Raw genomic sequence first — 17,250 nt, 5'->3', positions numbered from 1 at the left:
AGTTTTGGTAAATTCTGGCAATAGTTTTCCATATTCCTGGCTCACCTGTATGCTGACCTGAGGAGCAGTCAGTAAAGGAAAATGTTGATAAGTTTTGGCGATAGTTTTTCATATTTCTGACTCACTTGCATGCTAACATGAGGATCAACCAGGAAAGGAAAAATTTTGGTAAGTTTGGATGATAGTTTTTCATATTCCTGGCTAACCTGTATGCTGACATGAGGATTAACCAGGAAAGGAAAATTTTGGTAAGTTTGGATGATAGTTTTTCATATTCCTGGCTAACCTGTATGCTGATATGAGGATCAACCAGGAAAGGAAAATTTTGGTAAGTTTGGATGATAAGTTTTCCATATTCCTGGGTCAGCCGTATGCTGATATGAGGATCAACCAGGAAAGGAATATTTTCGTAAGTTTGGGCGATAAGTCTTCCATATTCCTGGCTAACCTGTATGCTGACATGAGGATTAACCAGGAAAGGAAAATTTTCGTAAGTTTGGGTGATAGTTTTTCATATTCCTGGCTAACCTGTATGCTGATATGAGGATCAACCAGGAAAGGAAAATTTTGGTAAGTTTGGATGATAAGTTTTCCATATTCCTGGGTCAGCCGTATGCTGATATGAGGATCAACCAGGAAAGGAATATTTTCGTAAGTTTGGGCGATAGTTTTCCATATTCCTGGCTAACCTGTATGCTGACATGAGGATCAACCAGGAAAGGAAAATTTTGGTAAGTTTGGATGATAAGTCTTCCATATTCCTGGGTCAGCTGTATGCTGACATGAAGATCAACCAAGAAAGGAAACTTTTGGAAAGTTTGGGTGATAGTTTTCCATATTCCTGACTCACTTGCATGCTAACATGAGGATTAACCAGGAAATGAAAATTTTGGTAAGTTTGTGTGATAGTTTTCCATATTCTTGACTCACCTGTATGCTGACATGAGGATCAAACAGGAAAGGAACATTTTGTTAAGTATGGGGCAACAATTTTTCTCATAATGGCACAAGCTGAAGGCTCCAGGCTATTGGAATCAGACGACCATCTGATAGTGGACGTCCAGACATGTGGCACCCTTGGACAGGTAGACCTGCATTACTAGCAATTAGAATTTTTCATCTGATCTGCCGTTGATAGCCCAAGCACGGGAGGTGCCTGTCAGTGGAATGGAGGACCTCACTAAGTTCTGACCTCTTATCCTCGTGTTTCCAGACAGATTTATACTTACCAATTTGTAGAAATGTGCAAAAAACATACATAGTTCTACCCAGTTTGTCTGCTTTGCAGCAAATCCGACAAAATAACTAATTAACGTAAAAAAAAAAAAAAATCTGATTGTTTAACAAAAGCAGTTCACACACGTATATACCAAGCCACCTGCATTGACCTCCCAATGCACAGGGCTAGGCACAGATGAATGGATGAACAGCCAAAATGAACCACCACAGATGTTACAGAAATGGCGTACTTTCAAAATCCAAACCATGGCATCCATGTTTTAAAGGGCCAGTAAACAACACAAAAAAGCTCATTAAGGTCTATCACACACAGACGTTGACCTATGTAGACCATTCTGGAAGCGTAGAACTATTTTTCGAAGACCTTCCCGTGAGCTTGAAGACCTCAAAGCACTTCTCAGCTCCTAATGGCTAATACTGAATACGGATTCTAATGGTTGTAGCTTTAAACACACTTTAAGCCGTTGTTCAAAAGCTACAGCCAGTGCTGTCGATGAAGAAAAAAAATTAAACTGAGTTTTCCCAGGCAGGTGCGGAAAGGTGTTTTATGGGCTTCAAGGAAGCTGCTTGAAAGACGCTTGAACTGCACAAGGCTCCATCTACACACTATTTGGACTGGTCCTAAGGGGGCTTAGGAAAGCCCCTTTTCCACAGCAGAGGAAAGAAGGTTCTCTACAGTGGTGAAATCAATCTCATTGAAACAAGGCATCTCATTGGTCCATTTTGTGGAGACCTTTCGTATGAGCTTCTAATAACATTGTAAGCATGTAAGATGACCCACACTGGACAGAAAATTAGATATTTGAACCAGTATCCCTGGCAGAGCAGACTGTCGTTCTATGTTAGCCACCATTTTAGGATACAAAAGTTCAGAAACATCACCTGGCGGTACTTTTTTATGGGTTTACATGGCCAGGAGGTCAAGAGTGTTGGAGTCAACTCTCCCCCTTCCTAGAAAATTAGATATTTGGACCGGTATCACCGACAAGGCAGACTATCGTTCTATGTTAGCTGAGCCATTTTAAGATTAAAAAAAGGTTCAAAAACATCTCCTTGCAGAACTTTTTTATGGGTTTACATGGCCAGGAAGTCAAGAAAGCTAAAGAATGTTGGTGTTTAATCTTCCCCTCCCCTAGAAAATTAGATATTTGCACCAACATCACTTGCAGAGAAGACTGTTGTTCTATGTTAGCCACCATTTAAGGATAAAAAGTTCAAAAACTTCACCTGGTAGCACTTTTTTAAGGGTTTACATGGCCAGGAAGTCAAGCAAGTTGGAGATAACTCTCCCCCCCCCCCTAGAAAATAAGAAATTTGAACTGGTATCATTTGGAGAGCGAATTGTTGTCCTTCCATGTTAGCCGTCAAAAAGTGCAAAAACATCACCTGGTGGTACATTTTTATGGGTTTACATAGACAGGATGTCAAGAATGTTGGAGTTAACTCTTTCCCTCTCCTAGAAAATTAGATATTTGGACCGGTGTCCCTTGAGATCAAAGTTGAAAAACATCACCTGGTGGTACATTTTTACAGATTTACATGGACAGGAAGTCAAGAGAGTTTACTCTTCCCTTCCCCTAGAAAATTAGACATTTGCACCAACATCACTTGCAGAGAAGACTGTTGTTCTATGTCAGCCACCATTTAAGAATGAAAAGTGCAAAAACTTCACCTGGTAGCACTTTTTTAAGGGTTTACATGGCCAGGAGGTCAAGAATGTTGAAGTTAACTCTTCCCCTCCCCTAGAAAATTGGGTATTTACACCAACATCAGTTGCAGAGCAGACTGTCGTTCTATGTTAGCCACCACTTTCGGATAAAAAAGTTCAGAAACATCATCTGGCAGTACATTTTTATGGGTTTACATGGCCAGGAGGTCAAGAGTGGTGGATTCTCCCCATTTCTAGAAAATTAGATACTTGGACCAGTATCACTGAGAGGGCAGACTATCATTCTATGTTAACTGAGTCATTTTAAGATAAAAAAAGGTTAAAAAACTTCGCCTGTGCAGAACTTTTTTATGGGTTTACATGGCCAGGAAGTCAAGAAAGTTAACGTCAACTCTTCCCCTCTTCTAGAAAAATAAGATATTTGAACCAGTATCATTTACAGAGCAGACTGTTGTTCTATGTTAACGGACAAAAAGTTCCAAAACTTCACCTGGTGGTACATTTTTATGGGTTTACATGGACAGGATGTCAAGAATGTTGGAGTTTACTCATCCCCTCTCCTAGAAAATTGGGTATTTACACCAACATCTCTTGCAGAGCAGACTGTCGTTCTATGTTAGCAACAATTTTAGGATAAAAAAGTTCAAAAACATCACCTGGTAGTATTTTTTTTAGATTTTAAATGGTCAAGAAGTCAAGAGCGTTGAAGTCAACTCTCCCCCTTCCCTAGAAAATGAGTTATTTGAAATCGGTGTTCCTTGGGATAAAAAGTTGAAAAACATCACCTGGTGGTACTTTTTTAAGGGATTAAATGGCCAAGAAGTCAAGAGTGTTGGAGTTAACCCTTCCCCTCCCCTAGAAAATTAGATATTTGGAACAGTATCACTTGCAGAGCAGACCGTTGTTCTACTTTAGTCTGCATTTTAGGATAAAAAAGTTCAAAAACATCACCTGGTGGTGCTTTTTTATAGGTTTACATGGCCAAAAAGTCAAGAGTGTTAAGAGTCAACTCTCCCCCTCCCCTAGAATATTAGTTATTTGAATCGGTGTTCCTTGGGATAAAAAGTTGAAAAAAGTCACCTGGTGGTACTTTTTTATGGTTCCACACGACCAGGAAGTCAAGAGTGTTGGAATCAACCATTTCCCTATCTTAAAAAATTAGATATTTGGACCAGTATCACTTGCAGAGCAGACTGATGTTCTACGTTAGTCGCCATTTTAGGATAAAAAAGTTCAAACATTTCCTGGCGGTACTTTTTTATGCGTTTACATGGCCAGAAAGTCAAGAATGTTGGAGTCAACTCTTACCCTCCCCTAGAAAATTAGCTATTTGAACCGATACCCCTTGGGATAAAAAGCTGAAAAGCATCATCTGGCGGTACTTTATTATGGCTTTACATGGCCAAGAAGTCAAGACTGTTGGAATCAGCTCTTGCCCTACCTTAGAAAAGTTTATATTTTACCCAGTATCACTTGCAGAGCAGACTGATGTTCTACGTTAATCGCCATTTTAAGATAAAAAGTTTAAAAACATCACCTGGCAGAACTTTTTTTTTTTATAGGTTTACATGGCCAGGAAGTCAAGAAAGTTGGAGTCAACTCCTCCCCTCGAAAATTAGTTATTTGAACCGTGTCCCTTGGGATAAAAAGTTAAAAAAACATCACCTGGTGGTACTTTTTATGGATTTACACCGCCAGGAGATAAAGAGTTTTGTAGTCAAACCCTTCACTTGGTAGCACTTTTTTAATGGTTTACATGGCCAGGAAGTCAAGCAAGTTGGAGTTAACTCTCCCTCCCCCCCTCCCCTTAGAAAACAAGAGATTTGAACAGTATCATTTGAGAGCAGATTGATGTTCTTCCATGTTAGCCATCAAAACAGTTCAAAAACATCACCTGGTGGTACTTTTTATGGACTTACATGCCCAGGAGGTAGAGTTTTGTAGTCAAACCCTTCACCTGGTAGCACTTTTTTAACGATGTACATGGATAGGAAGTCAAGCAAGTTGGCGTTAACGCTCCCTCTCCCCCCTTAGAAAACAAGAGATTTGAACCAGTATCATCTGGAGAGCAGATTATTCTTCCATGTTAGCCATCAAACAGTTCAAAAACATCACCTGGTGGTACTTTTTATGGGTTTACATGCCCAGGAGGTAGAGTTGTGTAGTCAAACCCTTCACCTGGTAGCACTTTTTTAACGGTGTACATGGCCAGGAAGTCAAACAAGTTGGCGTTAACTCTCCCTCTCCCCCCCCCCCCCCCCCCGTAGAAAATAAGGGATTTGAACCGGTATCATCTGGAGAGCAGATTGTTCTTCCATGTTAGCCATCAAAAAGTTCAAAAACATCACCTGCTGGTACTTTTTATGGATTTACATGCCCAGGAGATAAAGAGTTTTGTAGTCAAACCCTTCACCTGGTAGCACTTTTTTAACGATTTACATGGCCAGGAAGTCAAGCAAGTTGAAATTAACTCTCCCTCTCCCCCCCCCTTAGAAAACAAGAGATTTGAACCAGTATCATCTGGAGAGCAGATTATTCTTCCATGTTAGCCATCAAAACAGTTCAAAAACATCACCTGCTGGTACCTTTTATGGGTTACATGCCCAGGAGGTAGAGTTGTGTAGTCAAACCCTTCACCTGGTAGCACTTTTTTAACGGTTTACATGGCCAGGAAGTCAAGCAAGTTGGCATTAACTCTCCCTCTCCCCCCCCTTAGAAAACAAGAGATTTGAACCAGTATCATCTGGAGAGCAGATTGTTCTTCCATGTTAGCCATCAAAACAGTTCAAAAACATCACCTGGTGGTACTTTTTATGGACTTACATGCCCAGGAGATAAAGAGTTTTGTAGTCAAACCCTTCACCTGGTAGCACTTTTTTACGGTTTACATGGCCAGGAAGTCAAGTTGTAGTTAACCCCCCCCCCCCCCCCTTATAAAATAAGAGATTTGAACCAGTACCATTTGGAGAGCAAATTGATGTTCTTCCATCAAAAAGTTCAAAAACATCACCTGGTGGTACTTTTTATGGATTTACATGGCCAGGAGGTAGAGTTTTGTAGTCAAACCCCCCCCCCCCCCCCTTTTCTGTACCATCTAATTTTAAATATATTTTTATCTCCTCCAACTTTTTACGAAGAAAGTTATAAAAACAAAAAAAAAACCCTCTACGCCGTATATAAAGCGATGTTTAATTTCTGTTGAGTGGTTTGGTTGTACAACTCCTTTAGTGCTCCATGTATCCGCGTAGCGAGCAAAACAGTTTGCACCGGCAGGTTCCATTTTTTTCTTCTCCAAGTTTTCTTTTCTCTTTTTTTCTTTTTTTTGTAAATCAAACGTCACAAAACAAATTTGTCCTAAGGGGAAACTAAGTTCACTCTCTTTTAAACAATTTATTTAAGCTCTGTACAATTAAAAAGGCCCTTTTTGAAGGCAGTTACAAGACAAAAGCAGCATGGAGTCTGGATGTATTACCCCGAGGCCCTGATCTGGTCTCTCCACCTGCACTCTCCAGGAAGTGAAGTCTTGCCAATCTTTCCACTGTTCAAGTTTTTATTGGTTTTAACTAAGCCTCCCCCCCCCCACAACGACTCACTCCATCACCCCCCACCTCCCACCACCACCACCACCTCCTCCTAAGCATTGGAGAGTTTCAATAATTAAAAAACAAGCTTTACAATAGTCTCCTGGGGATATCTGGACATGGTGACGCACAAGGTTAAAATGACAGATTGTTTCAATGTCGAGAGGAAAAATAAATATGTTTATTTAAAAAATATTGCCAAAATATTATATAATTTTTTTTTACTTATTATTAAAAAATAATAGGATTTGTGTTTTTTTTTTTTTTTTCTGGCAATACAGATGAAGGGATCTGCCAGTTAAAAAGTACAGTAGTTGTCAGGTGTCTACCTTTTTTTTTTTTTTTTTTCAAAAAGTGGAATGCTTTCATTTTTTTTTTAAAGAAATTATTTTTTTTTTACATTTTTTTTTTACCCAACAGCCCAGTCTTAAAAAAAAAAAAAAAAATAATAATAGCTGGGAACCAACAATAAACTGCAAGAGGAGGGGCAGTGGCTGTGCTTATCATTAGCATAACAAATTGAACTCAGGTACTTCCTAGACTCTTTTCACACAAACTGGAAATAAAAAAAAAAAATAAAAAAAAACACAGATTACCCCAGAGGCTTCTGGGATTCCCTCTGTGACTTGCAAACAGCAATATGCTTTACGTTAATTTACATTCATTTAGGAATAGGTGTTTAAGTCATATTGCCAATAAATATTAACACTATAAAAAGCTCATTTTGTATAAAAAAAAAAAAAATTCTATCCCCTTTATAAATCCGACATTTTCCTAAATGTACATTTTATAGACAACTGTACAAAAAAAAAAAAAAAAAGTAGCTTATGTTTTTGGGGGAAAAAAAAATTTTTTTTTTGAAAATATTGACTTATTTTATTTTTTTTCCTTTTAATATGTTGTTATAAATATATTTTGCAAAATATATGATCATATGGTCAAAAAAAAAAAAATTTGCACATAAAAGACATAAATAAGGTCAAGATGATTGTTCATTTTCAGAGGAGTCCAGCAGATAACAAGCAGTCTGCCTTTGGTGTTTTTTAGCGGCATCCACAACCCTCTACCACCATCTCCTGATAGTTTTTAAGGACCACTTTGTCGTACTCGTCCAAGTACAGCATGGAAATGGCGCTCAGTTCTGTTGGTACGCAGCAAGCTTTGGGGATGCTGGAGTTAACGGAGTTAACCAGAGTTTGTACAATGGCATGGTTGGTTGAGTTTAAGTGGTCAGCCAATGGAAATGGGCAATCGCCATGGCAATAAAAGGCTTGATATCCAGGGGGTGCCACAATCCAATCGTTCCAGCCAACGTCGCTGAAATCCACGTATAACGCGTGCCTACGGCAATTTTTATTTTTTTTACGGGCTCTCTGCTGTTTGGGACTTCGTTTTGACCTCCTGGTCAGTGCATGTCCCCTGCCGTCGTGGCTAAAGGTGATTAAAAGCGGCCTCATTTGTGACCAGTCTGAGTTCTCTTGAGGTAATAAGGAACGGCTAATCCGAACGTGCTTCCCCTGAAAATGTTTAGTCTGGTTGAGGTGGACCACCTCCACTGCAAGCCCGTGGTTTATGACCTTGTCTTGGGTCCACCGCGTAATGGCCGGGCTTACGTCAAAACTTTCCCACCGCGTTACGTTGTGGTGGATGAGCCTCGTGTCCAGTAGCCTAGTGATCAACTGTTCATTCTCTGTAAAAGGTTTCATGACTTCAAATATATTTATCCTATGGAATCCCTCCTCCCACGTAGGTCCGTGGTCTATCTGTTCTCTATACAGTCTAAGCTCAGCTGACGATATCACCTCGTTCTCTGGAATGCTGGTGAGATTGAAGAAAAAACGAATACTCATGTTTCCTGTCGTGCCTGGAATGCTCTCCAAATGTTCTAACAAAGAAAGAAGAGGAAAAATTAATATTTGACTCAGCGTGGTTTGAACAGATGTAGACGAGTCTTCACACAAGCTGCCCCTACTATTCTAACAAAGAATGCAAATGACAAGATAAAGGGACCACCGTTCCTCAACTTTTTGTTAAAGTTGTCCTCACTCTTAACATGCTGCTAATAATGCAAAAATGTGCAATATGACGAGATAAACAAACTACGGTTCCTCAACTTTTTGTACAGATCTAAAGATGTCCTCACTCTTAACATGCTGCTATGAATGCACAAAATTGCAACATGACAAGATAAGGGACTTCCGTTCCTCAACTTTTTGTAGAGATCTAAAGATGTCCTCACATGCTGCTATTAATGCAAAAAATTGCAATATGACAAGATAAACAGACTACGGTTCCTCAACTTTTTGAAAGATCTAAAGAGTTCCTCACTCTTAAAATACTGCTATTAATGCAAAAATTTGCAATATGACGAGATATACAAACTACGGTTCCTCAACTTTTTGTAGAGATCTAAAGATGTCCTCACTCTTGTCATATTGCAATTTTTTTGCGTTCATAGCAGCATGTGAGGACATCTTTAGATCTTTTCAAAAAGTTGAGGAACCATAGTTTGTTTATCTCGTCATATTGCAATTTTTTTCATTAATAGCAGCATGTTCAGACAAACTACTGTTCTTCAACTTTTTGAAAAGATCTAAAGATGTCCTCACTCTTAACATGCTGCTATTAATGCAAAAAAGTGCAGTATGACAAGATAAAGGGACTTTCATTCCTCAACTTTTTGTAGAGATCTAAAGATGTCCTCACATGCTGCTATTAATGCAAAAAATTGCAACATGACAAGATAAAGGGACTTCTGTTCCTCAACTTTTTATAGAAATCTAAAGATGTCCTCACATGCTGCTATTAATGCAAAAAATTGCAATATGACAAGATAAACAGACTATGGTTCCTCAACATTTTGAAAGATCTAAATATGTCCTCACTCTTGTCATATTGCAATTTTTTGCATTAATAGCAGCATGTTAATATAAACTACGGTTCCTCAACTTTTTGAAAAGCTCTAAAGATGTCCTCACATGCTGCTATGAAAGCAAAAAATTGCAACATGACAAGATAAAGGGACTTCTGTTCCTCAACCTTTTATAGAAATCTAAAGATGTCCTCACATGCTGCTATGAACGCAAAAAATTGCAATATGACAAGATAAACAGACTACGGTTCCTCAAGTTTTTTAAAGGATCTAAAGAGTTCCTCACTCTTAACATGCTGCTATTAATGCAAACAATTGTGATATGACGAAATAAACAAACTACGGTTCCTCAACTTTTTGAAAAGATCTAAAGATGTCCTCACTCTGAAAATGCTGCTACTTATACAAAAGAACACAATATGGCAGATAAAGAGACCCTCCTTCCTCAACGAGTTCCTCGCTCCTAAAAATGCTACTACTTATGCAAACCCTGCGAACTCTACAAAGTTCAGCCTTGGAGCCACTTGCGATCCAAATTTGCAAGTTCCATCTACATAAATCACTTGGCAGGCGAGATCACATACAAAGTTTCTTTCTGAATCTGAAGTGTATTGCTCGGGAGATCCAGCAATTTTTGAAAGCATAGAGCATGCCTTGTTGATCATATTACAGAAGAGGGGGGAAAGAAAAGCAAAATTCCAGTACTGCAAAGATGCCGTGGATTAATAACTCCGATTTACCTTGGGAAAAAAACATCCGCAAGGAAACATTTGGATCGGATTACAAGGCTTCATTGAACAAATCTTACAAACACACGGTTGTGGCGTTAAATACACCGAGTGTACTTTAAGTATTAAAGCGAGTGGAAAAAACAGGGAGGTGCGCCTTGCGCCTTTGATGAGATGGGAGCACATAACGCAGTTTATACAAGCTGAAAACTAACCTATGCTCCGCATGTAACATAAATGGGCGAGACCGAGCTTTTTTTAAGGGATTCAAAGCAAGTTCAACGGGACAATCACAGGTTTGTTTAAGCCGAAGGGGTTCAGGCAAAAAAAAAAAAAAAAAAATTTGGTGTTGTGTGGTAGATAATGTAACAAAGTTTAAATAAACGAAAAAACAAAACAAAAATCCATAATAACATTGACTAGGTGCACGCGTCATGTGACTCAGGACTTGGAAAGCGGACCAATGGCTAACTTCCATGTTAAAGAACATGATGCGGAAATCACAACATCAACTGCCCCACCTGTGATAGTACAGCACCAAGCATGAAGCCAGTGTTTCTCAACCAGGGATCCGTGGAACTCTAGGGTTCCTACAAAAGGTGCTAGGCGTTCCTTGAGCAATGAGCAATTTAGGTCTCTCAGATAAGTTTTAGCTAAGGGGGGGGGGAATTATTCCCAATGACTACAAATATAAGGGACATTCTTCATACTGACCCCCAATGTAAGGGACATTCTTCCCACTGACCTCCAATGTAAGGGACATTCTTCATACTGACCCCCAATGTAAGGGACATTCTTCCCACTGACCCCCAATGTAAGGGACATTCTTCCCACTGACCCCCAATGTAAGGGACATTCTTCCCGCTGACCCCCAATGTAAGGAACATTCTTCCCATTGACCACCAATGTTAGGGACGTTCTTCCCACTGACCCCCAATGTAAGGGACATTCTTCCCACTGACCCCCCCAATGTAAGGGACATTCTTCTCACTGACCACCAATGTAAGGGACGTTCTTCCCACTGACCACCAATGTAAGGGACGTTCTTCCCACTGACCACTAATGTAAGGGACGTTCTTCCCACTGACCACCAATGTAAGGGACGTTCTTCTCACTGACCACCAATGTAAGGGACGTTCTTCCCACTGACCCCCAATGTAAGAGACATTCTTCCCACTGGCCACCAATGTAAGGGACATTCTTCCCACTGATCCCCAATGTAAGGGACATTCTTCCCACTGACCCCCAATGTAAGGGACATTCTTCCCACTGATCACCAATGTAAGGGACATTCTTCCCACTGACCACCAATGTAAGGGACATTCTTCCCACTGACCACCAATGTAAGGGACATTCTTCCCACTGACCACCAATGTAAGGAGCATTCTTCCCACTGACCCCCAATGTAAGGGACATTCTTCCCACTGACCCCCATTGTAAGGGACATTCTTCCCACTGACCCCCAATGTAAGGGACATTCTTCCCACTGACCCCCAATGTAAGGGACATTCTTCCCACTGACCACCAATGTAAGGGACATTCTTCCCACTGACCCCCAATGTAAGGGACATTCTTCCCACTGACCACCAATGTAAGGGACATTCTTCCCACTGATCACCAATGTAAGGGACATTCTTCCCACTGACCCCCAATGTAAGGGACATTCTTCCCACTGACCCCCAATGTAAGGGACATTCTTCCCGATGATCACCAATGTAAGGGACATTCTTCCCACTGACCACCAATGTAAGGGACATTCTTCCCACTGATCACCAATCTAAGGGACATTCTTCCCACTGATCACCAATGTAAGGGACAATCTTCCCACTGACCACCAATGTAAGGGACATTCTTCCCACTGACCCCCAATGTAAGGGACATTCTTCCCACTGACCCACAATGTAAGGGACGTTCTTCCCACTGATCACCAATGTAAGGGACATTCTTCCCACTGACCCCCAATGTAAGGGACATTCTTCCCACTGACCCCCAATGTAAGGGACATTCTTCCCACTGACCCCCAATGTAAGGGACGTTCTTCCCACTGATCACCAATGTAAGGGACATTCTTCCCACTGATCACCAATGTAAGGGACATTCTTCCCACTGACCACCAATGTAAGGGACATTCTTCCCACTGACCCCCAATGTAAGGGACATTCTTTCCACTGACCCCCAATGTAAGGGACATTCTTCCCACTGATCCCCAATGTAAGGGACATTCTTCCCACTGACCACCAATGTAAGGGACATTCTTCCCACTGACCCCCAATGTAAGGGACATTCTTCCAACTGACCCCCAATGTAAGGGACATTCTTCCAACTGACCCCCAATGTAAGGGACATTCTTCCCACTGACCCCCAATGTAAGGGACATTCTTCCCACTGACCCCCAATGTAAGGGACATTCTTTCCTCTGCATTGAAAAGGTTGGTCTACGCATTTAGAGATCCCAGGATGTGTAGCTCCGTACTAAGCTCTTATCATTCTATAACGCATTTAGCATCATGTATGTACAAGAAAATCAAACTGTCTGCTTATTGCTCCTTACCCATCAACGGGACAACTTAGAACATTTTAGAAAAGACCTTCAATGTCACCTAGATCTTCAGTTAGGTTTTTCATTACAGTTTCCTCACACACAAACGTGACTTTAAATGACAAATCTGTGCCTATAATACCACTGTAGAGTATAATCAAGGTTTAGAAACCTGTTTCTGGGGTTCACGTGCATTAAATATCACTTAAGCAGATTTTAAAGTCAACTTTATGAAGACCCTAAATACTGAGGAACTTCGAGTCAAGCTGGTAGACCATGCTGCTGCTTCTAGTCCTTCCAAAGGCTGGAAGTCAACAAGATGCCTACGACCAAGTAACCAGAAGAACTTAGATCTACACATTTATAAACCTTCAAGCTGGAATTCAACAAATTGCATGCAACCAACGAAAAAGAAACGTAGGTCTACATCGATATATCTTCAGGCTGGAGTTCAATAAGATGCCTAGGACCAAGTAACCAGAAGAACTTAGATCTACACATTTATAAACCTTCAAGCTGGAATTCAACAAGTTGCATGCAACCAACGAAAAAGAAACGTAGGTCTATATCGATATATCTTCAGGCTGGAGTTCAATAAGATGCATATGACCAACTAACCAGAAGAACTAAGTTCTGCATGCGACCAACTTAAAAAAAAAACAACTTAGATCTACACACTGATATATCTTCAGGCTGGAATTCAACACGATGCAATGCGATTAACTAAAAGGAACTTGGGTTCTTCAGGTTGGAAGATAGGTGCCAACCCGGCCAACGCAAGTGGTTTAACCTCTGATGGTTCTTTTCATTTTTTCGCAATGAGAAGACTGCCAAGAAGCTATTACATGGTTAGCATTGGGCTGCTGCAACCTTAGCAAGATAGGAGTGCACTCCCGCATTACCAACAGACGATAATTCAACATATACGGCGATAACAAGGGAGTGAGCAGCTGGGCGAGTCTCAGCTATGAGGGATCGCAGGCTCGCATACCTATATCCAGGTCAGGAATTAAGCAGTTGCTACATGCCTAATGTACAAAGGGGGGGGGGGGGGGGCTGGGACTTTAACAGGACTCTGCAAAATACATGATGGAAATTAAGGGGGATGGTCAGTTAGTTGTTGAACAGTTCTACACAAACACAAGACAATGGAAGGTGTTACCGGGCATTACATGAGAATAGGTAGGAGCTCCAAGGATATTATACCTCAACAGACAGACTGAAGACAAGGCACAATGCTCAAAGAGTTTTATATACTGGGTGTATACAGGAGGTACCTTGGGGGGTGGGGGGAAGGGGGGGGAATGACTTTCCAACATAATGATGCTAAATGATTAAAAGGTGGCCAAGATATCTCACAAGGGTGCCCTACAAGGACAGAGCTTTGGGTTTAAAGCTCTAAAGTCATAACATAAAGATCCACCACAAAGAACCTTCTCCAAACCTGATCCAGAAGAGACCCCAGTAGGGCTGAAACCACCATTCAGAACACAAACAGGGGACTGCGACATTCCAACTTCTAAAAAGTTGTTTTGGTTTTTTTTTTTGGAAGCCTTTTCTAGTAGGAACCCACGCCTGACCCTCCTTTCCACCCCTCCAGAGGCACAACACAACGTTCTGGGACACTTACCTTCATGGTGGAAGCTCCTCACTGTGTTGGCGCGGCTGGTAGGTCTCTCGGGGTACTCCAAGCTGATCTCCTGCAATTCGTCCTCCTCCTCGGCCGACTGGAGCCGGTACAAGTCCCGCATGTAGTCGGGCACCACCACCTCCTTGCTGGGCTGTGGACGCTTGCGGAGGCCGAACATCTGCAGCAGAGTCGCCTCGAAGTCCCGCAAGAGCTCATGGCTCTGAGCAGACCTCCTTCCGCCCGCTTGGCCCTGAATCTCAGCCACTTTCTTCTTCCCGGTCTCAGGAATCAGACTGGCATGGCTAGTGCCTCCTAGCAGGACTTGGCATAATAAAATGACCATCAGCATTCGGTTACCACGAATCATGGTGTCTCTGGGATGCAGAACACAATACATGCAAATAAGTAGGAGGCTCATTGGGGGGGGGGTGTTTTTTTAAAAAAAGAGCTAAAGTCAAGGAGGCTACAGACAGAACAACAGGACAAGAGCGAGCGGCCCCAATCTACTCCTCATGCCCAGGGGGGTTGGGGGGGGGGGGTGATGGGAGGGGGGGGGTGACTATCATGGTCTAACTTGTTTACTGGCAAATAGCTCATTATCAGATAGCCACTATCCCCACTAATCTGTGTGCTGTCTCTGGGCTTCTATCTGCACAATTATCTCAGCCAGCAGAATAAACAGGCTGGGCGTGCAGCGAGCTCATCTCCATCAGCGCTCGCAGAATAAACAGGCTGGGCGTGCAGCGAGCTCATCGCCATCAGCGCTTGCAGAATAAACAGGCTGGGCGTGCAGCGAGCTCATCGCCATCAGCGCTTGCAGAATAAACAGGCTGGGCGTGCAGCGAGCTCATCGCCATCAGGGCTTGCAGAATAAACAGGCTGGGCGTGCAGCGAGCTCATCGCCATCAGCGCTTGCAGAATAAACAGGCTGGGCGTGCAGCGAGCTCATCGCCATCAGGGCTTGCAGAATAAACAGGCTGGGCGTGCAGCGAGCTCATCGCCATCAGGGCTTGCAGAATAAACAGGCTGGGTGTGCAGCGAGCTCATCGCCATCAGCGCTTGCAGAATAAACAGGCTGGGCGTGCAGCGAGCTCATCGCCATCAGCGCTTCCAGGGCGGCTGCACCCAAAAAACACGCCTTTTCCTGCAATTCATCCCTGGACCAGTCCATCATATGAGGACCGCCACTGACACCCCCTTATTCCATCAGATGGGGACCCCCCCTCCCCAGTCCCTGATAGGGACCACCACTGACACCCCCACTCCAGTCCCTGATAAGGACCACCACTGACACCCCCTCTGTCATCTTCTCCCCCAATACATGATACAACATGACAACCTCACCCATCAGAAGAGGGGTCCTCACCCTACATCTGGGGACCCTCCTGCATGGATAATGGGGGGGGGGTGGAAAAAATGAGAATAAAAGTCTACTCACTGACAGAGAACAAGGCATAGAACAACAGTCCATGATTCTTGACAGGCAATGAGGGACAAATGGGTGGAAAAGCTCAGGGGGGTCCGCAGGCTCTCGGCAGATCGGATGGAATGGAGAGAACTCCGGCAATGACTACACTGAGCAGCCAGACTCCCAGCGCCTGCTTTTCATCCAGCCCACCGACCGGTCACGTGGGGAGCCCGGGGAGCCTGCCAATCACCGGCCGGACGCCTATATAAGCCCGACGACGCCCCCTCCTGTCCGAGCAGAGCGCGGGGTGTGTGCGGGGATCGCAGGAGAGAGATCGGGGGGGATGGAGGAGATTGATACATAGTACATTCCTCTGCCGGGAGAATGATACAAACTGATACAATGTACATTATTATCCCTAGATTGGAATATCCATCATATACCACACAGAGGAACAGTATATATATATATACTCACACACATATATGATCCTCTATATACCACACAGATGAACAGTATATATATATATACTCACACACATATATGATCCTCTATATACCACACAGAGGAACAGTATATATATATATACTCACACACATATATGATCCTCTATATACCACACAGAGGAACAGTATATATATATATACTCACACACATATATGATCCTCTATATACCACACAGAGGAACAGTATACAGTATATATATAGATACATATTATCCTCTACATGTGTCATACAATGTATATTCTCCTCTACATGTGTCATACAATGTATATTCTCCTCTATATGTGTCATACAATATATATTCTCCTCTATATGTGTCATACAATGTATATTATCCTCTACAAGTGTCATACAATGTATATTCTCCTCTATATGTGTCATACAATATATATTCTCCTCTATATGTGTCATACAATGTATATTCTCCTCTATATGTGTCATACAATATATATTCTCCTCTATATGTGTCATACAATGTATATTCTCCTCTACATGCGTCATACAATGTATATTCTCCTCTACATGCGTCATACAATGTATATTTTCCTCTACATGCGTCATACAATGTATATTCTCCTCTACATGCGTCATACAATGTATATTCTCCTCTACATGCGTCATACAATGTATATTCTCCTCTATATATATGTCATACAATGTATATTATCCTCTATATGCGTCATACAATGTATATTTTCCTCTACATGCGTCATACAATGTATATTCTCCTCTATATGCGTCATACAATGTATATTCTCCTCTACATGTGTCACACAATGTATATTCTCCTCTATATGTGTCATACAATGTATATTCTCCTCTATATGCGTCATACAATGTATATTATCCTCTATATGTGTCATACAATGGATATTATCCTCTATATATATGTGTCATACAATGGATATTCTCCTCTATATTTGTCATACAATGTATATTCTCCTCTATATGTGTCATACAATGTATATTATCCTCTATATGTGTCATACAATGTATATTCTCCTCTACATGTGTCATACAATGTATATTCTCCTCTATATGCGTCATACAATGTATATTATCCTCTATATGTGTCATACA

General features: G+C 41.8%; 1 protein-coding gene across 1 annotated transcript; it reads right to left on the bottom strand.

Moving 5' to 3' along the window:
• Positions 1-6,648: 6,648 nt before the first annotated feature.
• Positions 6,649-15,851, bottom strand: BMP4 (bone morphogenetic protein 4). Its single transcript, XM_089661705.1, has 3 exons — positions 15,697-15,851; positions 14,259-14,632; positions 6,649-8,374 (listed from the first exon to the last, which is right to left on the bottom strand). Exons 2-3 carry the CDS (start codon positions 14,623-14,625, stop codon positions 7,533-7,535), a joined length of 1,209 nt encoding a protein of 402 aa, XP_089517831.1. The 5' UTR covers positions 14,626-14,632; positions 15,697-15,851; the 3' UTR covers positions 6,649-7,532.
• Positions 15,852-17,250: the final 1,399 nt, after the last annotated feature.

The sequence above is a fragment of the Staurois parvus genome, unplaced genomic scaffold, assembly GCF_062004578.1.
Source record: "Staurois parvus isolate SC_StPar_1 unplaced genomic scaffold, SC_StPar_1.0 ptg001372l, whole genome shotgun sequence".
Classification (NCBI taxonomy): domain Eukaryota; kingdom Metazoa; phylum Chordata; class Amphibia; order Anura; family Ranidae; genus Staurois; species Staurois parvus.
The sequence above is the reverse complement of the archived record's forward strand: the minus strand, read 5'-3'. Positions and strand labels throughout refer to the sequence as shown.

Bases quoted from the DNA above. Each gene is read 5' to 3' on its own strand.
- BMP4 (XM_089661705.1), bottom strand. From the start codon at position 14,625: ATGATTCGTGGTAACCGAATGCTGATGGTCATTTTATTATGCCAAGTC. The intron at 8,375-14,258 runs GTAAGTGTCCCA...TTTCTTTGTTAG, and splicing joins GAGGAGCTTCCACCATGAAG to AACATTTGGAGAGCATTCCA.